At 35.2% G+C, this 24,815-nt stretch overlaps 1 protein-coding gene across 1 annotated transcript in view; it reads right to left on the bottom strand.

The window, feature by feature from the left end:
* The window catches only part of LOC133329289 (45 kDa calcium-binding protein), a 45,579-nt gene extending 25,284 nt beyond the window's left edge, over positions 1–20,295 (bottom strand). The window contains exon 1 of the mRNA XM_061537778.1: positions 19,778–20,295. Coding sequence (XP_061393762.1) covers positions 19,778–20,295 — 518 coding nt within the window. The remainder of the gene's footprint in view (positions 1–19,777) is intronic.
* Between the last annotated feature and the right edge of the window lie 4,520 nt (positions 20,296–24,815).

Raw genomic sequence — 24,815 nt, 5'->3', positions numbered from 1 at the left:
TCTTGGCTTTCTATAAAGATGACCTTTTGGTCAGAAAACTTGGTCTTCTGTGATGAATATTTTGGTTTTCTATAAAGAAGACATTTCGATATTCTAAGAATAAGGGCTCTTTTTCTTCTAAAATAAAACCCTGTCGGTATTCTATGAAGAAGATATTTGGAATTCTATAAAGAATTGTTTTGGATCTTCTATTAAGTGAATACTTTGTATCAGATATACTTGGTAGTACAATTAAAAGGAAAACAAAACGAGAAAAAGTTTGAGGAATTTTATTCGGGGGATTCGATTTTTGATTTTCGGGCTAGAAGGAAGTAATTTTTTTTCCTGAAAGAAAGGATTAAACGAGAAGCCAAAAAAAATATAATACAGCGTAAACTTTCGCTTTTGCAATTTGCTATTAAATTAATTTGGATATCGGATAATGCGGATTTTATTTTGCATATATTCTCAGCCGCTAATAAAATCGATAGCAGCCCTTAATCCCGGATTATATTGAACCATAAATTTTTAAGATATTGGATTATTGCGGAATTCTTTCCTTGCCAATTTTTTTTAATAAGAGACCAACTACCATTCGTTGATGGAAATGGACATAAATTTTAATAAATAATGGCGCCTTGGTGTTGGAACTCAAGCATAAAAAAAAACAGTAAGGAAAGTAGTAAAGTCGGACGGGCCGACTATATCCTTTACCACTTGGTATATTCCACAGATGAAATCCTAACAGACGTCGCATTTTTGAAGGACCATTAAAATTAAATTATACATTTCATTCCGCAACCTATACTAAATTTTGGTTAGATATAGAGTTGCTCCTTACAATGGGACAAAATTATGTAAATAAATTTCGATTTCATCGAAACTTGTCCAAAGACATAGAAACCGTAAAGACTCGACAAAATGCATTTTGGCAAAATAGTTTATGAAAAAATATCCAGGGGGAATGAAGGTTAACAGAGGCATGTTAAGAATAAAAACGCCAATACGCGAAAATGTGTGAATAAAATGTAAATAAAATTAGAGGCCTGCACTCAAAATATGTATTTTCATTTTATAAGCTTAAGATATAGCATTAAAAACGTTAATTATTGTTCTCTCTGTTGTTATGATATCGTAATAACAGAGGAAAAGCCATCTGTTGGAAATTGCTTACGTATCAATTGTCAATTGTACGCTGTGCCAAATTTCGTGCAAATCGAAGGATATATAGGGACTTTGGTGCCCTATTTACATAAAATCGGACGAAAATATATATGGGAGCTATATCTAAATCTGAACCAATTTTCACGAAACTTAACACACATTACTCCACACTTAATTTTGTACGCTATGCCAAATTACGTGCAAATCGAAGGATATATAGGGACTTTGGTCCATTATATACCTAAAATCGGACGAAAATATTTATGGGAAATATATCTAAATCTGAACCGATTTTCACGAAATTTAACACACATTGTTCTAGAATTAATTCAGTACACTGTGCCAAATTTCGTGCGAGTAGTAGACTTTTTACCTAAAATCGGGCGAAGCTATATATGGGAGCTATATCTAAATCTGAACCGATTTTCTCAAAACTTGTCACACATAATTCTAGATTTAATTCAGTAGACTATGCCGAAATTCGTGCAAATCAAAAGATTTCCAGTTACTTTAGCGGACTATTTACCTAAAATCGGGGGAAGCTATATATGGGAGCTATATCTAAATCTGAACCGATTTTCACGAAACTTTGCACACATCATTCGTGACCTTATTCATTACGCTGTGCTAAATTTCGTGCAAATCGAAAGATATACAGAGACTTTGGTGCACCATTTACATAAAATCGGACGAAAATATATATGGGAGCTATATCTAAATCTGAACCGATTTTTCCCAATTCAAACAGACGGACGGACATGCATAAATCGACTTAGAAAGTCATTCTATGAATATTCTCAAAGGGAACCATGGGTCTATCTCGATTATTTTTGCCTGTTATAAACATATGCACAAAGACATAATACCCTGTACTACAGTGTGGTGAAGGGTATAATAACGAAATATCATGGATCATACAAAATGAAACAATTCTTAAATTCATCATAATCTACCGTATTCATATTCTTAATAATTTATTGGGCTGAAAAGTCGGAGGGAAAACCGACGAATCTCAAACACCTAAGGTTCAAATATCTTTCTTCATACTAACTTCGACTATCGCGAATATAGATATTAAAATTTAGCTACCAATAAAACTTAAATATTTATGTAACTGGTTGAGGCTTATTTCTTCTGATAAAAACACCCCCAATCCCTGAGCACGGTCGGTAACAATGGTAGCAACAATCAGAAGAAATAGAGTCTGGTGAGTATCTTTACACTATAAAGCAGACTTCTTGGTATTCCAAAAAAATTCTTGCTTCTCCATAAAAGACAAAATGTTCTAAAATGTCGAGATGTCTTCCATTAGGCAATTTGAGTTTAAAATGTATTTATTTATCTATAAAAATAAATAAATCCCATAAATTTCCTTAATAATATTTACATCCCCTACAAATATTTCTATTTTATATGAATAATAAACATTTTTAATTTAGATTCTTAACTTTTCAATTAAAACACCCCTACATTCTGGCATATCTCTCTCTGGGATATTATCTCACTTTTAATGGTAACATTTTGCTGGTGGCCAAAAAAGTTGGTTACAAATATTTCTGCCACAACATTTTCATTTATTTTCCCCCCAAATCCTATCAACCGCAATCAGTCTCCGCTTCTCCCTCTTCTATTTGTCATTTACACAGGTGTAAATCCTACTACATGTTGCTGCATCGACATTTTTCCTATCTATTATTATCCACATTCATTTTGACAAAAGCACTGAATTTTCTATAAAATCTCTTTAGCCCTTTGGGTGGTTTTGATGGTTGGACAAACAACAACCGAAACGAACAAACGGATAAACATCCAGCTTTTATCCTCTATTCACATTCATCAAATGTGGTGGTGATGGTGGTGCACGTTTTCGAAATGGTTGGCTGAAAGGATGAATAGGTTGCCTAGTCTTGCCAGGATTGTGCATTTCTGTCTGTCGGCTGGTGTATTTTATTTCTATGTCCTAACAAATGTATTTGAATGGGACACAAACTCTCACACACACACTCACTCTCATTCACATATAAATTTTATTTCTCTATAGAACACAGACCGGGTATTGAATAAGAAATCCTTTTTGTTTGCAAACCGAAACGAACGAATGAACGAACGAGCAACGATTACATTTAATTTAAATTCTAGATACGAAATGTAAAATAAATAACCGAGAGGACCAACAATTTATTGAATGCCGTAAATCAATGATTGAGACATGGAGTTTTATACTTATGTAAAATAATATATAATCGTACATACATATATATACATATATGGGTTGCAGAGGCCTGCCGATACATGAAAAATGAAAAGACTCAACGAGGGTGATCGAGAGAGGTGTGCTGTGCCAGGAAACTGTAGTCGAGCATTTTGTGTCACATATAGTATTTGTTGCATGACAGTACAATTTGTTGTTGACAACGTAAAAATCCATTCGATTGTCCTCATTTCCATATCCCGGCGGATATCTTTCCCAGGAGGGAAAACAATGTGTGTGTGTGTCTGTGAACATGCATACAAACTTACATACATGCTTACACATATGTGAACAACATTTTCATAAAGCACATCCATCCATGGACAATGAAATGAATTATATTCAAAAATAACTGCATTCTCAAACACACACGCGTACACACACGTACACATACATACACGTATATCAAAAGGAAAAGAGGTATTTGTATGTATGTACATGCATGAGAATAAATGAATGATCCCTTTAGGGGAATACAACAGCAGTGAGACAATAGGCCCTTTGTCATTTCAGGAAAAAGGGGAGCAATAACTCTTTTTAGAGGAGTAGATCAAAAGGAGTTTCTGGCAGAAAAAGTCTTTAATATAGAAAACCAAGAAGTCTTCTTCATAGAAGACCAAGAGGAATTCTCCACAGAATACCATGAGGTCTTCTTCATGGAAGACAAAGAGGTCTACTTCTTAGAAGACCACAAGGTCTTTTTCATAGAACACCACGATGTCTTTTTCTATGAAAGACCAAGAGGTTTTCTTCAATAGAAAACTTAAAGTTATTATTCATAGAAGGCAAAGAGATATTCATAAACGAACAGGTCTTCTTCACAGAAAAATAGTGTTTCTTCATAGAAGACAAAGAAGTCTTCTTTCATTAGAGGCCTAGAGGTCTTCTTCACAGAAGACCTATATGTATTCTTCATAGAAGACCAAGAGATCTTCTTCATAGAAGATCAACAGGTCTTCTTCATGGAAGATCAACAGGTCTTCTTAATAGAAGACCATGAGGCCTTACTTATAGAAGACCAAGAGGTCTTCTTTATAGAATACCAAGATGTCTTCTTAATAGAAGATCAAGACGTCTTCTTCCATAGAAGATCAAGATGTCTTCTTTCTTTGAAGACCAAGAGATCTTCTTCATAGAAGACCATGAGGTCCTCATCGTAGAAGACTAAAAGGTATTCTTCAAAGAAGGCCAAAAGGTCTTCTTCATGGAAGATCAACAGGTCTTCTTAATAGAAGACCATGAGGTCTTATTTATAGAAGACCAAGAGGTCTTCTTTATAGAAGACCAATATGTCTTCTTCATAGAAGACCAAAAGATCTTCTTCATAGAAAAGTAATAGGCTTGCTTCACAGAAGAAAATGGTGTCTTCTTCATAAGAGAGCAATAGGTGTACTTCGTTGAAGAAGATCATATATGTAGTAGAACACGTGTTAAGAGTGGCGTATGAGTGTCGTTAACAATCATACGCCACCAGAAGACCAAATTAATTTTCTTCGTAGAATCTATGTAGATGAGCCGAAGCGCCTGGGAGTTGCTACAGACAAGCATGAGGACAAGGGGTTTTAATAGACGAGCTGAAAATCGGGTTGTACTTAAAGGCCTGCTGATGGGCAGCTAGTCTTAAAGACGAGATGAAGTCTATATAGACGAAGAACTTATGGTAAGGACGTCTTCAAAGACGAATGGAAGTGCAGTGATTTGTTACATACTAACTAATGTGCTGAGAGTTTTTACAAACGACCTGAAAGGTCGCGAGACACTACAATTGATCTGAAGGGCCAGGAGTTGAAAGTCAGTTTTTGAAGACGAGTAAAAGGGCCAAGGTATCTTTGCCGGCAAGCTGAAGGGGAGTCTTTACAGGCGAGCTGAAGTGTAAGGGCGTCTATATAGAAGACCTATAGTGAATGGAGTCGTTATAGAGGAACTGAAGAGCAAGTAGTCTGTATAGGCGAGCTGAAGTTTCGGGAGTCTATAATATTGATCTGAAGGACCAGGGAGTTTTTTTTATAAAAGAGCTGGTGGCCAAGACGTTTTTGTAGAAGAGCTGAACGTCAGGTAGTCACTATAGACGTGCTCAAGTGTTTTGGCGACGATCAGAAGGGGGCTTATTTAAGGCCTCCTTCGTGAAAGTGCTGATGGGCTTTTGTAGACGAGCTTAAGGGCGTCTTTGAATTCATTCATTCATGACTGCAGGCAAACAAATAGTGGTGTACTATTTAGAATGGAACAACCTACTTGTTCCGAAGTGTTTTTACTTCTTCTTCCTTCGCCTAATTCCTCCTAATTTTAGGAATATTTTTATAACCTCTACCATAAGGTGGAGTGTATATTAAATTTGTCTTTTCGTTTGCAACGCCTTGAAATTATTGTCGAAAACATAAAATTCTATATCTAGTTAGTCATGTCCGTCTATTTGTCTATCCGGCTAATGAAATCGCAATAGAGCTCTCACATTTTGCTCAGACATTTTCAGTACTGCAAGGATGTATAGAAATGGATATATCGGTTCGCGGTTTGGTATGTCTCTTAAAAAATTGCTGTAATTTGGATTCTCAAGGTACGCACGGCATTAATGTTTTGTAACACAAAGGCCGTTTTTAGATGACCCTATTTGAGTGAGCATCGGAAACGATGTTAACGGATGGTGCTTCAATGGCTTACAAAGATATTAATTCATCGATTCACTCTTGTTGTGATAGTCCACGTCACATGGCCATACTAAGAATTTTTTGTTGCTAAAAAATTTCAAAACTTTTAATGGTAATGTCAGATGGTTCAACGGAATTGTTCCAGACCTCTAATGGCGTATGAGTGTTGTTACAAATCATACGCCACCAGGAATTGTTACAAAACTGTTTCAAAATTTCATATCAGATTAAATGAGACCTTCAGGGAGGAAAAGGTTTTTTTTTTGGATAAAAAGTGATCTCTATTTATAAGGAAAAGGTCTTACATATAGAATATATAGAAATCTTGTTGTATATAGAACACCAATATATCTTCCGAAAATTAACTTCACCTAGAGCATTTTCATACAACTCTACCTTCCTACATATGCAAATGGCCAATCACATACATACATATGAACATATGTATATATTTGTGTAAACATTTCTGTTGGCATTTAGAAAATACAAAACATCTCCAAAAGGATTTCTTTTCCAAATACCAAAAAATGTATTTCTAAACATTCTTTCATTTCAAAGTCTATTCAAAAGGATGCAAAGAAATACAAATAGAAATTTCTTTCGAATATGAATTGAATTTGTTTTATTTGCCAAGACAAAAAACAACAACAACAAAACTAAAATTTATTTAGTTTTTCCATGCCATTTGTTTTTGTTGTTGCACTTTTCTAAGCGTTGCCATAAATTGAGTGCATAATAATATTAATATTGGCCAGCATGAAGAGAGATAGACAGAGTGAGAGAACGAACACTTTAAATTTCTTTGACCCTAATCGAATATTTCCAAACAATCTGCTGGTCTGTGGTTGGTCGATTTTAATTGTCGATGTTTAAACTTTAATTGATGTTGTTTTAATGGCAACAACAGCAAAAACAACAACGGCAACGACAGCAACAAAAAAAGTGGCAATCTGTGTTGAATTTAGTGTAAACTTCTTGTTAAAGCGTTTGTAAACAACAACAACAACAGCAAAAACAAGAACGGATTGTTTGCATATGTATGTATTTATGTAGAGTTGTTAACAACTATATATTTGATAATAAATGATGGATTTTAATTGCTTCTGGTTATAGATGTCCGATACAATTTTTTGTTAAAAGCAATATATTTTATTTATTTTCGTTTTATTTTTTTAATGACAAATGGCTAATTAAATTCTATGGAGGTAAGAAGATGAAAAAAAACATACTGATATTAAGCTTGCGTGGATTGAGAGGTTTATAACAAAATAATAATATAGTCAATTTTTATTGACTATTGACTAGGTGAGAGTCCTTAGACGACGGTAGTCCTATATATAACCATAAAACAATCTTTATAGAGCTGATTGGAGTTTATTTAGGTGAACTGATAATGAGCTGACGAGAGACTGAAAAGATGAGCCGACGGGTGGATTTATTGAAATTATAAGGGCCAGTGATTATAGAAGAGCAGTGTAAAGGAACAAGCAGAAGGCAGGATAGAACACTATGTAGTCAATTCAGTGGATCAGAAGGGAATCAAAGGTCTGGACTGATTATGAGCAAGTGCTCCTTTCATCTCACTTGAAGAATATTTATTTTTAGATGACCTGAAGAGCAATCTACTTGTATGTAGTACCGAAAATTCTTTTTTATGAGCATGAGTTAGGTTTCAATCCTTTGAAAGCGATCTACATAAAAGCCAAGAAAGGAATCTGCAGCTGCCAAATGGAATGTGCCTTTATGAAGCTCAATGATATTCTCCTAAACTGGAACGAATACTGCTCAAATATTTTTTTACAAATCGTAATATTTTACCAACACTTTCGAAGATAGAACCCATCGGTTCGCTCCTTGTCCCCTAAAAAGTATTCAAATTATGAATATTTATAGCTCGAATGGAATGTTTCATTTGATTCAAATTTTGCAAATTGTAATATTTTCACCCAACCTAGATTAAGTTCAAAGATGGGACCAATCATTTCATTCCTTGTGGTATGTCCCCAACAAAATATCAAAATTATAAAAAAAATGGTAATCCAATACGAATGAAGATGGGACTCATCATTTCATTCCTTATGGTACGTCCCAAACAAAGTATCAACATCGGGTTTGAACCAAACTTTGCACAACCTAATATTTTTTCAAGTCCTTCCACTCCTTGTGATACCTCCCCAACAAAGGGTTAAAATTTTAAACATTTTGAAACGAATGGAGTAACCGATTTTATCCATTGATTAAATCCGAAGGTGTGGTATACAGCGGTATTTCTTCTGGTACCTTCCACATATGGTGAACTCTTTAATAAATCCTAAATAAAACCCTCCGCAATATCGACTGTAAATTTTTTTCTTGTTTTTATATTAATTTCCATGGAATATCTTATCGAAACGGTTCACAGAAAATACCAAAGCATTCGCCTACAAATCAAAAATAATATAAAGCCGACACAGTGACGCATGACTGCTATCACAAATCATACGCCACCAGTTATTGCTATAAGTTTTTTTGATTTCTTCCTAATTTCGAAATCTTACATCAAATTCCATTATTTGAAGTGCTATTGAAAATGCTATTTTTTAAATCTGACGGAGAGATCCGGTGTAGGAGTCTATGTAGATTACCAATCTTTTTCAGATTCACTGAAGGTATATCTAGAAGGTTATTGCTACCAGAAGAATTTTTATTAATACGACCATGTGGATACGTATTCATTTCATTCTGGAATCAAAGAATAAGAAGTTAACTGCCATTATATATGTCACTAGTAAGCCAGGACCAAAAGGAAAACATTACAAGCGCCAAAAATATCTCTTTACGGGAATATGGGTTTTCTGTGCGACTTGAGATCTATTTATACTCTACACTTCCACAATACTTAAAAGTCAACTACGTGGCGTATAAGTGTTGCGATACCACTTATACGCCACCTGGAATTAATCTAAAATATTTTGATGAAATAATATTATTGAAGCTGAATAATTGAAATTGAAGCTGTGGTAGATGTGCCATATTCTTTAGCAACTATAGATGACGTATGATATGTGAATGTACATATATGTCACTGTAGTCCCTTTCAACTAATATAGAAGTGTAGAAAGAAGTTCCAGTGGGGAATTTGAGGGCTTTGGGTATGGTTTTCAAACAAATTGTCTGTTGTGTTATAGTTTTGATCCTCATTGGACAAAATTATCAGTATTGGACTAGGTTTTGAATTGTCAGGTTGTTTTCTATTTAATTCTGCTTAAAACCAACATAGCGCAGGGAGTGTTGAACGTCAATACCGACAATCCAAAATTTTCTCAAATTGGTTATAACTGGTGATGCCTAATGGATGCGCCCAGAAGTGCCAAGATTGTATATAGCACTTGAATACCGGTCAATTATTCGGTAATTATTGCCAAAAGAGCGTATGGTCAATGAGGAATCACAGATCACTCATCGATGTTGTGTTTCGAGTATTGGGAAAAACAATCTGGCATTGGTCTGATGCTGATTACTTTGAAGGAATTTAACCCATTACGGACTATTGTACTCGCACAAGTTAAGGAAATCACTCGTATTAAAAATTCAATAAATATTGGGACTCTGCTTAACACATATGATCAAAAAAGTGATCATAACAGTGCCATTGTATCTGAAGCAGGCTCAAACATGTATTAATAATTTTTATTAGTATTAGACTTAGGCAGGGTTTTAATAAAGTTGTTGTTAATCATAGCTCATGATTATTCATGACGAAAATGTTCCGTTTACTGAATAAATTGACTGAGATAGTTTTATGATTGATGTAAAGGTGCGTCCGGATTATATGTTCAAACAAACTATCTGCACCCATTTAACACCAATCAAAATATTTCACAGTCATATGTGGCGTATGATTTGTGACAACATTTATACGCCACTGAGTTCACTTTTAATTTATCGAAACGTAAGAAATGCAGTGTGTGATATGGCTAATTCCGTTCTAAGTAAAAATTTTTCCTATAAAAGAAACATATCAGCGAATGATTATTTTTCATCACACCTCATGCTTTGCAATGACACATTAGAGGAAACCCATTTCTTTCGAAAGTATTTTCCTTATAGGAAAAAATTTTCTGTGACTAAGGTAGACTATTTCCTATAAGAATGAGGATGACTTTTTCCAATGGGAAAAAATTCCATTGAAAAAATTGCTCGTTAGTAAAACAGATTTTTCTATAGGAACATAATTCAGGCGGAATATTTCCAATTGGAAAAAATACCTTAGTGACGTAGGAAATATTTTTTTCCTATAGGAAATAAATCCATTAATGTCTGAAGAAGACTTTTTTCCCATAGGAAAAAAATCAGTCGGAATATTACCAATTGGAAAAAATACCTTAATGACTGAACTACTTTTTTATAGGAAATAAATCCATTAATGTCTGAAGAAGACTTTTTCCCATAGGAAAAAAATCATCTGTTAATGCGAAGACTTTTTTCCAATAAGAAAATATTAACAGAAAGAAATACTCAGTGACTGAGGAAGACATCTTCATATATGACTCTTTTTCTACAGAAAAAATCCTAAGTTTATGAAGAAAACACTTTCCTATATGAAACCAGTGAGCGGAGCAGTATAGTCGGACGGGGCCGACCATATGATACCCTACACAACTATCACGAAAAGCAAACTTTTGCGGTTCTATATTCTGAGCCTGGGCCATATTTCATGATATTTGTTACCTTTTACCGATTACATATCAACAACTCCACGTTCTAATCCTGTCATATTTTCCATTTTTTTGTTCTTGAAGTGATGTTTACGCCATAAAATAAAAAAATTGGTCACTTTAGGTTTTAGTTGATTTGACCCTCGGAATATTGACCGGTCATCAGTATTTGATCAGATCCCCTTCACCTTGTAAAATATGTGATGCTCTGCATATAATAATTGCCTCTAGAGCGACTAGAAAATCTGACAAAATTAATGTTTGCGGTTCATTACACCACCTGAATGAAATCTCAACTTCACCGAAAACTATAGGCGTCGTCCTTGACCATAACTGGAACCTCATGTACAATTTCAAAGCGATCAGCGCGACATTTCCGTCCTCTAATGGAGTAATAGTAATACTATGCACATAGTCACATTTACCGAATTACGTATAACTCCCACATCAGAGTACATACAGCCATATAATTGGTATCAATTTGAAGGTCAACAACTCCTCTTGGATATACTATCAACTTCTCGGGTATATGTCCCTAAGAGCAAGTATATACGCCCCGGAATAAAAATGTTGTAATTTTTCACACAAAAGTCAAGGTCCATTTGACCCGCTAAATATTGACCGATCAAAACAGGCATGCTTATTTTTTGGCCCGATACCATTCTCCATGTAAAATTTCACGATGTTCGGGCAATAATTGCGGACTCTGGAGCGACCAGAAAAAGCGACAAAAATTAAGTATTTGGTCCATTTCATCCCATAAATATTACCCGATCTTTACCAAAAACAATAGGGGACTTCATTGGCCAGAACCCATCCTACATTCAAAATTTCGTGAAGATTGGTCCATAACTGTGGCCTGTATCGTGTTTACAAATTGTAATGGACAGACGGACGGACACACATGTCTAGATCGACTCAGCTACTCGAGATATGACGATCGGTATACTTAAAGGTGGGTCTAGGACCAATATTTCGCGGCGTTACAAACTCCTGGGGCTGCACAAAGCTATAATACCCTGACAACATAGTTGTGTAGGGTATAACTAGTCTTTGTAAATATGCTTCTATAGGAAAATGTTGAGGAAGACTTTTTCCTATATGAATTGAAACTCGTTTTAATTTCAGTTATTTTTCATTGTGATTATTTCCCATCGGGAAATAGGAATGGAGTTTAAATTTCCAAAATCTATATCCCTGATATATTATTATATTACAATATAACAATTCTCCAATCAGGTCATATTCTTATTATAATTATAAATTCGCGTATACACATGCATTTAATTAGCTGCACTTTAAAACCAACTAACTTCCCTCTACCTTCACAGGAGGCTCTCCGCAGTCAACAATTTCATTTCGCAAGAATTCATGTTTTACAAAAAAAAAAAACTTCATCATAACTTTCAACCTTTATGAGTTGCTGATTTTTTTCCTCTTCTACTCGATTTCATTGTATGCAGCCGGATAATAGCTTCATTATTTCAGTAATTTTCTATATGAAAGAGATTTCAGGTTTTTTATATCATTTTCCATTTTTTGTTTTTGTTACATATTTATGTTATTAAAAAATATTTTTATCCAGTAGTAGTGACCCTAATGGGAAAAACACACATACATATTTACACATGTTTACATAAATTTTTTCGTCGTCGTTGGTTGGTTGTTGTTGTATTCTTTAAACATATACAAGTTATAAAACATGTTTACACGTAATACGTAAGTATCTGTGTTTGTGTGTGTGTGTGTGATCATAACAAGGCAATTCTTTATTTATACGTGCACCATACATACGTACATACACACATATATTCATATTTTCATCACATATTTCATCGTCATGAAGCTAAGAGCAAATATTTATAAATACACACACATACATATAAACATATGTGCTAAACTATGTGTATAGGTTTATTTACCCATAAATTCATATATTTAAATACTCATACATACAAACAAACATACATGTAAATATATTCATATTATAGTATATTGTCAAAATAGGATTAAACAGTTTTCAATGGCATTATTACTCTGATGTCAGTCAGATGACTTTGACTGCAGCATATGCTGCAGCTGCTGCCGCTTCGTCATGGCTGCCTGCCTTTCCCGCCTGGATAAACTCTGAATATTTTCCAGAGCTCAGAGTGTGGCACTAGGACAAGTGCATCACCATGAGAATCTAGGCAGTTGCTACAAACAGGTGTACCTGCAACTGCACATGTTTGTCGTGTTGTGTTGGGTTGTGTGTGCATTGCCAGCATCGTCGATTCATCCATCCGATAAGAGACTTTATAATAAACGATTAAATAATAAATTAAATGAAAGCTACAAAAACGTATTAAATTTTTATTAAATATTCTCTCTGTGATTTTTCAAAAGCCATTTTAAGTGAGAAGTTTATGTAAACATATCGGTGTGAAAGGCCATCGAAGGGGGAGATCAATTTCAATCCAAAATGTTACAAACGAGCGTAGATTTTTGTTGTAATTGGATTTTCATAAAATTATTATGAATATTATTAATTTTGTGATGATGCATAGTGAATAGCTAAGTATTTTATTAGCTGGGAATTAAGGTCATAACTGATAAAGATTTTTTCCTATAGGAAAAAAATTTTTAATGATGAAGAGATATTTGTTCTTATGGGAAAACATTTTTAGAGATTGAAGAAGACTTTTCTATAGGATACCATTCATAGGAGTCTGAAGATGACTTTTGTCCTATAGGAAAAAAATAAGCTGTAAAATAGGAAGAATTTTTCCAAAGAGAAACGAGCCTGACTGACGTAACCTTTTTCTTATTGGGAGGAAATCCTCAGTGGTCGTGTAAGACTCTTTCCTATAGGAATCAATTCCTTAATAACTAAGGAAGACTTTCTCCTATTAGAAAAAAATATAAAAAATTTCTCAGAGACTAAAGAAGATTTTTTCTTATGAGAAAAAATACTATAACATTTTCCTATAGGAAAAAAATTCCTCAGTGACTGAGGAAATTTTTTCCCACAGGAAAAAAATTCTTATATACTCACAATGGTTTTTTCCTATAGAAAAAATCTTCAGCAACTTAAGAAAACTTTTTCCTCTAAGAAAAAAATAAATTTTCCTTTAGAAAAAAATTCCTAGGTGACTGAGGAAAAATTTTTCCTATAGAAAACATTCCTCAGGGACTGATGAAAAAATTTTTTGTATAGGAAAAATCCTCAGTGACTGAAGAAGAATTTTTTGTATGGGAAAACATTTCTCAATGTCAAAGGAAGACATTTTCTATTGGAAAAAATTATTCAATGACCGAATAGAGTTTTTCCCGTTGGATAAAATTCTTCAATTACTACTGAATAAGATTTTTCCTGTAGGAAAAAGACCCTCAGGGACTGGAAAGAATTGTTCCTATAGGAAAAAATCACAGTGGCTGAGGAAGATTTTTTCCCATAGCAAAAAGGTCCTCAGGGACTGGAAAGAATTTTTCCTATAGGAAAAAAAATTCACAGTGGCTGAGGAAGATTTTTTTCCTATAGGAAAATCCTCAGTGACTGATAAAGACTTATTCCCATAGGAAAACATTCTTATAAGGACAAAATTAATATTGTAAAAATAGGAAAAAATTCCTCAGTGACTAAAGAAGAACATGTTTAAAGAAAAAATCATCCGTGACAGTAAAAATTCTTCCTATAGGAAAACAAATCCTCATTGCCAAAGAAAGATATTTTCCTATAGGAAAAAATTCTCAATGATTGAGAGACATATAGAAAAACCAGTTAGCGGAGCAGTAAAGTCGGACGCGGCCGATCATATGATACCCTACACAGCTTCCATGAAAATCTAACTTTCTGTGGTTCTATATTCTGATATTGGACAATATTTCGCGATATTTGCAAACTTTTTACTGGCTAGAGGTCAGAAAATGTTACTAAAAATCAGTACAGCCCCTGTGATGTTCGGCTTTCGACTCGAAAAGTACAAGTTTTCGGTCAACTTCATCCGAAAAAATGATATCTGATCATCACCTAACATTTTAGGCGTTGTCCTACTACCAACTTTTCGTGTCTAGGCCATTAAGGGATAAATATATACGCTATAGAATACAAATTTTGTCATTTTTCACACAAAAGTCAGGGTTCATTTCACCCACTAAATAGTGACCGATCTTTATCAAAACAGGCATGCTTATTCTTCGGCCCGATCCCCTTCTCCATGTAAAATTTCGCGATGTTTGGACCATAATTGCAGCCCCAGGAGCGACCAGAAAATCAAAGAAAAATAAAGTTTTTGGTCCATTTCATCCCCTTAATATTAACCGATCTTTACCAAAAACAATAGGGGTCTTCATTGGGCAGAACCCATTCTATATGCAAAATTTCATGAAGATTGGTCCATAACTGTGGCCTGTATCATGTTTACAAATTATAATGGACAGACGGACGGACGGACACACATGTCTAGATCGACTCAGCTAGTCGAGATATGACGATCGGTATACTTAAAGGTGGGTCTAGGACCAATATTTCGCGGCGTTACAAACTTTTGGGCTGGACAAAGCTATAATACCCTGACAACATAGTTGTGTAGGGTATAAATATTCTAGTGACTAAGGAAACTTTTTCCTATTAGACAAAAATCTCTTAAAGGTGGGTCTAGGACCAATATTTCGCGGCGTTACAAACTCTTGGGGCTGCACAAAGCTATAATACCCTGACAACATAGTTGTGTAGGGTATAAATATTCTAGTGACTAAGGAAACGTTTTCCTATAAGACAAAAATCTCAGGGACCGAAAAATATATTTTCCAATAGGAAGTGAATCTTCGATGACTCAGGAATATTTTTTCGTATGGGAAAAATTTCATCACTGACTGAGGAAGTATTTTTCCTTTAGGGAAAAATTCTCAGTGTCAGAGGAAGAATTTTTCCGGTGACTCGGGAATATGTTTGCATAGGAAAAATTTCTTCAATGACTGAGGAAGTATTTTTCCTTTAGGGAAAAATCCTCAGTGATAGAGGAAGAATTTTTCCGGTGACTCTGGAATGTGTTTTCGCATAGGAAAAATTTCTTCACTGACTGAGGAAGTATTTTTCCTTTAGGGAAAAATTCTCAGTGACAGATGATGAATTTTTCTAATAGGAAAAATTCCCCAGGAACTGCAGAAGAATTTCTACTATAAGAAAAAATGTCCGCTTCTTCCTGTAGACAAAATTCCTCATTGACTGAGAAACACATTTTCCTATATGAAAAAATATTATTAAATTAAAAGTATTTTTTTTATAGACAAAAATAATAATCCTCCTTCCTATGTTTAGTGACTGTGGAAGATTTTATAGGAAAAAAATCCTCAGTGATAGAGAATAAATTTTTCCCCTAAAAAAATTCTTCAGAGTCAAAGAAAAAATTTTCCTATTGGAAAAAAATCCTTAGTCATTGTGGATGGTTTTTTCCTATAATTCCTCAAAGAAAGAGGAAGACTATTTATATATGATGACATTTTCTTATAAGAAAATCTTCCCTAGGCGCTAAGGAAAAATATTTCCAATATTTTCCAATATTTCATTAACTAAGAAGATTTTTTCTTAAAAAAAAAAATGACTCAGTGACTGAGCAAGAATTTTTTCAGAGACGGAGGAAGAGGTTTTATACTGAAAAAAATTCTATGTGACTAATGAAGGCTTTTTGCAATAGGAACAAAATGCAGTAACGGAGGAAACTTTTTTCCAATAGGAAAAATATTTTCTGTGGCGGAGAAAAAAATTCCTATGCGAAAATGAGTTACAAGAACTTTAGAAATATTTTCCAATAAGAAAAAAATACGTAAGGAAAAAATTCTCAATGGCCGAAGGAGATTCCTTCTAATACGAAAAAAATGAGTGGCCAAGGAATACTTTTTTCTGATTGGAAAAAAATCAATAGTGATTAGTGACTGATAAAAAAGTTTTCCTATACAAAAAATTCCAATGAATTAAAAAGGATAATAACATTTTTCCCACAATTCTCATCATCACTTCCTCAAATAATTTAAATAACTTATTCTCTTGTAAAAAAAATATATATTTATATATAGAAATTAAACTCTCCATTTTAACAATCATAATTATTCATAACAATTTGGTATCATCTGCGGAATTATATTGCGGCACACATACATTCATACATGCATACGAGTACGTATGCATTATGAATGAAACAAACTGAATGTCGGTCAAACATGAAACGAAAAAAATATTTTATAGTAAATGGACACGGAAAAATAATTAATTCCAATTTCACTTTTCGAAATTGTGTGACACATAAACACACATCCATACACAAACGCACAAACACATCTCGTATCTCATCAATGTAGTTTTACACATCATGGTGACAATATAACTCACACACACACACGGCCGGTCGCCATTGTTGTTGGATGCACAACAAAAGCAGATGAAGAGGAAACATGAAAAAAAAACTCTCACACAACATATAATAAATTGCAATATATCAGGAGAAGTCCTTTTGGGGGCCCAGTTGTTAATGACCCACTACTACTGCTATGGCCGGCAACAATGCACAAAATGCATTCTGACAACCTACACTGCTAACAAATTGATGGAATACAATGACTGAATGACAAAGTGACAGTGGACATCACATCAACAACAACAGCTACAGCAACAATAACATCATCATCATCATGAAGAAGAAGAGAGATCCAAAAATGATGGTGTGTTGCAGAATAATGACGTTGATGATGGCTACGCTGCTGATAGAGATAACGATGATGGAGGGAAACGACAACTACCACGACGACGATGTTGTGATGATGGTGGTAATGATAATGGTGTTGCTCGATTGCTGCATCTGATGCTGGGGCCATTGATAACGAGCTTGTAGGCACACCCAAAAACCAACACTGTGTCGATGTTGGTGTCGAGCATTACATCGAGCACAATTTGCGAATCCACTGTCAGATTGGAATACTTGATTACACCAAAAGTAGAATGACATGACACGAAACTCTTGTCATATGAGTGATGTGTTCTTGATTCGCAATCGTGGACACACTGAGAAAAATTAAAAAAATTAAATCGCACGAAGAGTTACATTCAAATTAATGACAGATCAGCAATCAATGACATCAAGTCTATTGCGTATAACTCAATGAGTATTGACTTATAGCCATTGATTAATGACTTCAATGAGTCAATGAGTATAGTCTGGGTGTCAATGAGTATTGACATATCGACATTGAAATTCGAGTCATTGGTATTGACAGTATTGACTTGGACTCAATCGTACTGACTTGGAGTCAAAAGCTGTTGACCTGATTTCAATAGTCATTGACCCGATTTCAACAGTCAATATTATTGACTCAATCTCAATATTATTGACTCAATGTCAATGTTATTGACTCGATGTCAATATTATTGACTCGATGTCAATATTATTGACTCGATGTCAATATTATTGACTCGATTTCAATATTATTGAGCTGATGTCAATAGTTACGGACTCGATGTCAATAGTTATTGACAGGAATTCAATAGACATTGACACGAATTCAATAGACATGTACACGATGTCAATAGACATGTACACGATGTCAATAGACATTGACACTATGTCAAATGATATTGACACTATGTCACATGACATTGACACGATGTCAATTGATATTGACACGATGTCAATTGACATTGACACGATGTCAATTGACATTGACACGATGTCAATTGACATTGACACGATGCCGATAGACATTGACTCGATATTAATTGAGAGTGGCACGATATCTTAGCTATTGACACGATTTCAGTATATATTGACACGATGTCATTATACATTGACACGATATCAATTGACATTGACACGATATCAATTGACATTGACACGATATCAATTGACATTGCACGATGTCAATTAACATTGACACGATGTCAATAAACATTGACACGATGTCAATTGACATTGACACGATGCCAATTGACATTGTCACGATGTAAATTGACATTGACACGATGTCAATTGACATTGACACGATGTCAATTGACATTGACATCGTGTCAATTGACTAGAAGTCAATATTCTTTGACTAGAAGTCAATACTCATTGGCTAGAAGTCAATAGGCATCGAGTAGAAGTCAATAGTCTTTGACTAGAAGTCAATAGACATTGACTAGAAGTCAATAGTCATTGACTAGAAGTCAATAGTCATTGACTAGAAGTCAATAGTCATTAACAGAAGTCAATAGTCATTGACTAAAAGTCAATAGTCATTGACTAAAAGTCGATAGTCATTGACTAGAAGTCAATAGTCATTGACTAGAAGTCAATAGTAATTGACTAGAAGTCAATAGTAATTGACTAGTAGTCAATAGTTATTGACTAAAAGTCAATAGTCATTGACTAGGAGTCAATAGTCATTGACTAGAAGTCAATAGTCTTTGACTAGAAGTCAATAGTCTTTGACTAGAAGTCAATAGTCATTGGCTAGAAGTCAATAGGCATCGAGTAGAAGTCAATAGTCATTGACTTGAAGTCAATAGTGATTGACTTGATGTCAATAGACATTGAATCAATTTAGTGAGCATTGCTTCGAAGTCAATAGTAATTGAATCGAAGTCAATAATCATTAAATCGGAGTCAATTATCATGACTCGGAGTCAATAGCAATTGACACGATTTCTAGAGTTATAGATTCGAAATGAGTATGCAATGGTTCGAAGTTCACATATGTTGACTCGAAGTCCTTTCAAATTATATATTATTAAAAATTCCTCTCAGTGTAAATTCACCATAAAAGTAGAACAAGCTGATGCATAACAATTTTTAGTTGAAAAATAATGTAAATCAAAGCTCAGCAGGCATCAGCAAAATTGCGTTGACAGGTCGTAAATAAAATTTGGCCAAGAAATTAACACCTTTTAACTCAGTTACCCCCCTCGCCCATCAGAACCAGTAACAGAATTTAAGTCACGACTATGCGAAACGGGTGGAACATCGAAATAAAGTTACTCTTAAAATGTGAACTTTTATTACAAAAAAAAGTAAAAACATTTGACTTACCTTTTAAAAGCCTTTTCCAAAATATGCTTCTCATTAGCCGAACTTGCTACCAATATTACCGTTTCCGGTGAGGCTACTGATGATGATGCAGCTGACGCTGAGGTACCTTTCTTTTCCTGTTTGCTCGCTGTGGATAATGAGGACGAGGCCAATGATGCTGCCTCGGCTGGCACTGGCATCACAGCACTTCGTGTCAGGGTATCCGTTAACACATTGCTACTGCCACCACCTCCGCCGGCTTGATGTGTGGCCGACTTCAGGTCCTCATAGAGTGAGGCGAATTCCTCGTCATTATGCCGCGACTGTGTCTGTGACAGTCGGTGTTGGTAAATGTGTTGGTTTTCTGGCATTTGGTCAGGTTGCTGTTGGCTGTCCTCGCTACTGTGGTGGCCATGTCGATGCTGTTGATTGTTTTTCAAGGAATGCTGTAATTTGTAGGTGGTCGAATGCAATATCACACCGATGAAGAACATATAAAAGAGAATGGCGAATACCGTTGACCATCGTAACCAGCGCATTTTTTTACTTAACTTATTTAAAAGGGACATGTTGGTGCTGTGGTGGTTATGGTGGTGGTGGTGTGTGTGCCCGTGTCCGTGTGTGTGTTTGCTGGCAAGTAGCAGAGAAAGTAATTTCATGGGCAATGTTTTTTTTTGTTCTGCTTTTTCGGATCCTCTTTGTTTCACTGCGTTTGGCTGGCTGGCTGGTTGGTTGGTCAATGTCACCGTGGTGATGGTGTTGCACGTGGCAGCGTCAGTATGGCAAGTTTGCTGGTTGGGTGTCCAAATAAAAATCGTTGGCACTTTTCCGTTGTTTCCCTTGATACAGGCAATTTTCGTAATTAGTGTTGTAATTTCTGATGATGTTGATGATGATGATGAGGAGGAGAAGAATGCCGCCGTGGGCTATTGGTGCAGCTGGTTAGTTGGTTGGTTTACTGGTTGACTGACTGGCTGCAAAGGACGTTTGTCAATTAGTGTTTTTTTTTAGTCGGGCTGACTCTTCTCTTTCAATAACCGTGAAAGTGAGTGAATGACTCAGAGAGCTGTTGATGCTGTAATGGCCTTTCCTCGTTTTTTTAATGACCATCAAGTTCCGTTCCGTATTTTTCTTCGTCTACTTTCTGGGTGTTTGGGGAATGTTTGTGAACTTTCGAACTTTATGCCAAGGCAATTCTTTTTAATTAGTCACAAAATTTTGTGAATTGGTTGTTGTTGGTGCATGAAAAAATCGTTATTATTGTCATATTTTGCTTGGAGTTATGTTGGACTCTATTGGTTGACCATGACGGGTCTATGCATTTTTTTTAAGAAGTAATTTTTTTAATGTTGTTTTTGGTAACTTTTGTTTAATTTGTTCATTAAAAGTTCATGTAATTCCTGTAAATATTAAAAATATTGTATAAATAGAAGTCATAGAAAATAATTGGCAGTCTAGATTAAATCAGAACTTGTGTTTAGTTTATTAACAGAAAAAGTCTTTCTACAATTTCGACTTTCTATTGCTTGTTTGCAAGCAAAATTCGATTCTATCATCTGGTAAATATAACCAGTAAGAAAAGTAGTAAAGTCGGACTGGGCCGACTAAATGATACCCTTCACCACTTTCGGTATATTCTACATATGTATCCTAACATATGTAGAATATATCTGAACCGATTTTGAAGGAAACTTGCCAGAGACTAATTTATATTACATCAGTACGTTGTGTCAATCGGCCTAGATATGCATCTTTTCACGAAGCTTAGCAACATCATTCTAGACTTAATTCAGTACCCTATACCAAAATTCTTGCAAATCGAACGTTATATAGGGACTTTGGCGCACCAATTACATAAAATCGGACGAAAATATATATGGGAGCTATATCTAAATCTGAACAGATTTTCAGGAAACTTAACACACATCCTTCTAGACCTAATTAATTACGCTGTGCCAAATTTCGTGCAGATCGAAAGATATTTAGGTACTTTGGCGTACCATTTACCTTAAATCGGACGAAAATATATATGGGAGCTATATCTAAATATGGACCGATTTCCAGGAAATTTATCACACATCATTCTAGATATAATTTATTACGCTATGCCAAATTTCGTGCAGATCGAAAGATATTTAGGGACTTTGGCGCACCATTTACCTTAAATCGGACGAAAATATATATAGGAGCTATATCTACATCTGGACCGATTTCCAGGAAATTTAACACACATCATTCTAGATATAATTTATTACGCTATGCCAAATTTCGTGCGAATCGAAAGATATGTAGGGACTTTGGTGCACCATTTACATAAATGTGATATCTAGATAGATATTTGAACAAATTGAAAAAAACCTATACACATACCATTCTGAAATCAATGAAAAATTGCATGTCAAACGGGCAGACTTGGATTCTTTGGTGTACCATTTGCATGCAATATATATATATATATATAAACACATTTACCTAATTGAGCAACCATTGCAATAAAAATATATATAAGACCACCATCAAAATCTGAACCTATTTTGACAAAACTTCGCCGATCTAATTTAGTCTGGATCTAATTTATTTAATCTGGATCTAATTGTTGTCTCAATCGGACAAATATTGGGAGTCGAATCGGTCGAAACTAACATGGACAGATAGACATATTCGACGGACCCATGTTTTTTTGTTTAAATCAAAGAAAAAAATAAAAATTTGGCGGTTGGAAATGTTAATCATTTAATTTGTTCCAAGTCGATTTGTTTACATCAATTTTTGAATATGATATCTCTCAAATGGCCGCCTCTGGCGTTGATGACGTATTGTGCCCTTTTTGCTGCATTTTCCATCGTTTTTGCCAACATTTCGGCCGGAATAGCGGCTATTTCTTCACGAATCTTGTCCTTGAGCTCTTCTACGGTCCTTGGCTTGTTAACGTAAATCTTTGACTTCAAATATCCCCACAAGAAGAAGTCAGGCGGCGTCAAATCGGGCGAACGCGGTGGCCAGTCCAAATCAACACTTTTCGACATCAAACGGCCCGGAAACAAATTCTTCAGAAAATCGATTGTTATGCGACTTGTGTGAGGTGGAGCGCCGTCTTGTTGAAACCAGAACTGCCTCATACGCTTTCGACGAATAATTGGCATCACAAAATTGGTCATCATGTCGCGATAACGCTCCTGATTGATGGTAACAGCATGGCCATTTTCATTTTGGAAGAAAAACGGCCCAATGACTGTTTTCGCCCTAACGCCGCACCATACTGTGACTTTTTCGTCATGAAGAGGCACTTCTTGGATTTCCTGAGGATTTTCAGTGGCGTAAAAACGGCAATTTTGCTTATTTACGGTCTCATTCAATGTGAAATGGGCTTCATCGGACATGACAATTTTGTTCCACAATTGCTCGTCATCTCGATGACTTTTCGATGACTTTTTGGGTCCATTCCAATCGACGAGGCTTGTCCGCAGGCAACATTCTTTGCGTCAATTGAATTTTGTCAGGGAACAAATGCAAATCAATGCGAATAATCCGTTGTAAAATGGACCGAGCCATGCCCAACTGTTGAGAACGGCGTTTTTGGGATGTTGGGGACCTCTCAACACTGGCTCGTACGGCAGCGATATTCTCGGCCGATGGCCTTGGTCGACTTTTATATGGCCTCTTTGGATTAGAAAGAGTCGAAAATTTTTCGTATAAACGCTTAATGGTGTTCTTAGAAGGCGCACTTCTCACATTTGAGTTTTCACAATTGACTTCTTCTGTTGAATGTAAATTTCAACTATTTCAGAGCACTAGCGTGGCGTGTATTGGTTCATGGTAAAAATCTGCTTGGACTGACGCTTCAAACGCGGTATGTCATTAAGCGATGTGACATCTCTGTCAAAAGTTATGGCGTTGGCAGATGGGTCCGTCGAATATGGGCAACCCTGTATATGGGAGCTATACCTAAATATGAACTGATTTTAACAAAACTTCGCAGACATCAGTATGGACCTAATATATTTGGTACAAATTTAATTTGGAGGTACAAATCGAGCTGGAATTCTTAAAATTGAACGTAACATTACCGTCGGAGTGTAGGATTGGGATATGTACGCAGTTTTGGAAATTTTTACTTATGTGTACGAAAAGTACTAAATCGTACTATAATTGGTACAATTTGGATTTGTGTGAACCGACAGAGCTGGAACAATGAAGTTTGGAGTTAGGATCATTGTAGGGGTGTAGGATTAGGGTCAGGATTCAGTTTAACAAATTATTACTTATGGGTACTAAATGGTACTAAATTTGGTAAATTTTTATTTTAGGTGAATCAATAGAGCTATAATCATTAAATTTGGAGTCAGGATCACAGTTAAATTGTAAGATTGAAATATTTAGGAAGTTTTAGAAATTTGTACTAATGTGTACTAAATTTGGTACAATTTAAATTGTGGGTGAAGCGATAGAGTTGAAATCATTAACTTTTTATTTAGGATCACTGTGAAGGTGTAGGATTGGGATAAGTAGGCATTTTTGCAATTTGGTACTATTGTGTACTAAACTTTGTGCAATTTAAATTGTGGGTGGAACCGATAGTGTTGGAATGCTGAAATTTGGATTTTGGATCACTGTGGGGATGTTGGTTTGGGGTAAAAAGAAGGTTCTGGAAATTCGTACTACTGTGTACTAAATTTGGTACAATTTAAATTGTGGGTGAACTGATAGAGTTTGAATCCTGAAACTTGGATTTAGGATCACTGTGGGGGTGTTGGTTTGGGTTAAGTAAGAAGATTTGGAAATTCGTACTACTGTGTACTAAATTTGATACAATTTGAATTGTGGGTCAACCCATAAAGTTGGAATCCTGAAACTTGGATTTTGGATCACTGTGGGGTTGTAGGATTGGGGTATGTAGGAAGTTTTGGAAATTGGTACAACTTGGTAATTTGGTACGCTTTGAATAGCGGGTGCACCAATAGTGTTGGAGTCCTGAAAATTGGATTTAGGATGACTGTGGGAGTGTAGGTTTGGGGTAAGAAGGAGGTTTTAGAAATAAGTACTACTGTGTACTAAATTT

This window comes from Musca vetustissima, unplaced genomic scaffold (genome assembly GCF_032173495.1).
Source record: "Musca vetustissima isolate MV318-11 ecotype Yass unplaced genomic scaffold, APGP_CSIRO_Mvet_v1 utg14208, whole genome shotgun sequence".
Lineage (NCBI taxonomy): Eukaryota > Metazoa > Arthropoda > Insecta > Diptera > Muscidae > Musca > Musca vetustissima.
The sequence above is the reverse complement of the archived record's forward strand: the minus strand, read 5'-3'. Positions and strand labels throughout refer to the sequence as shown.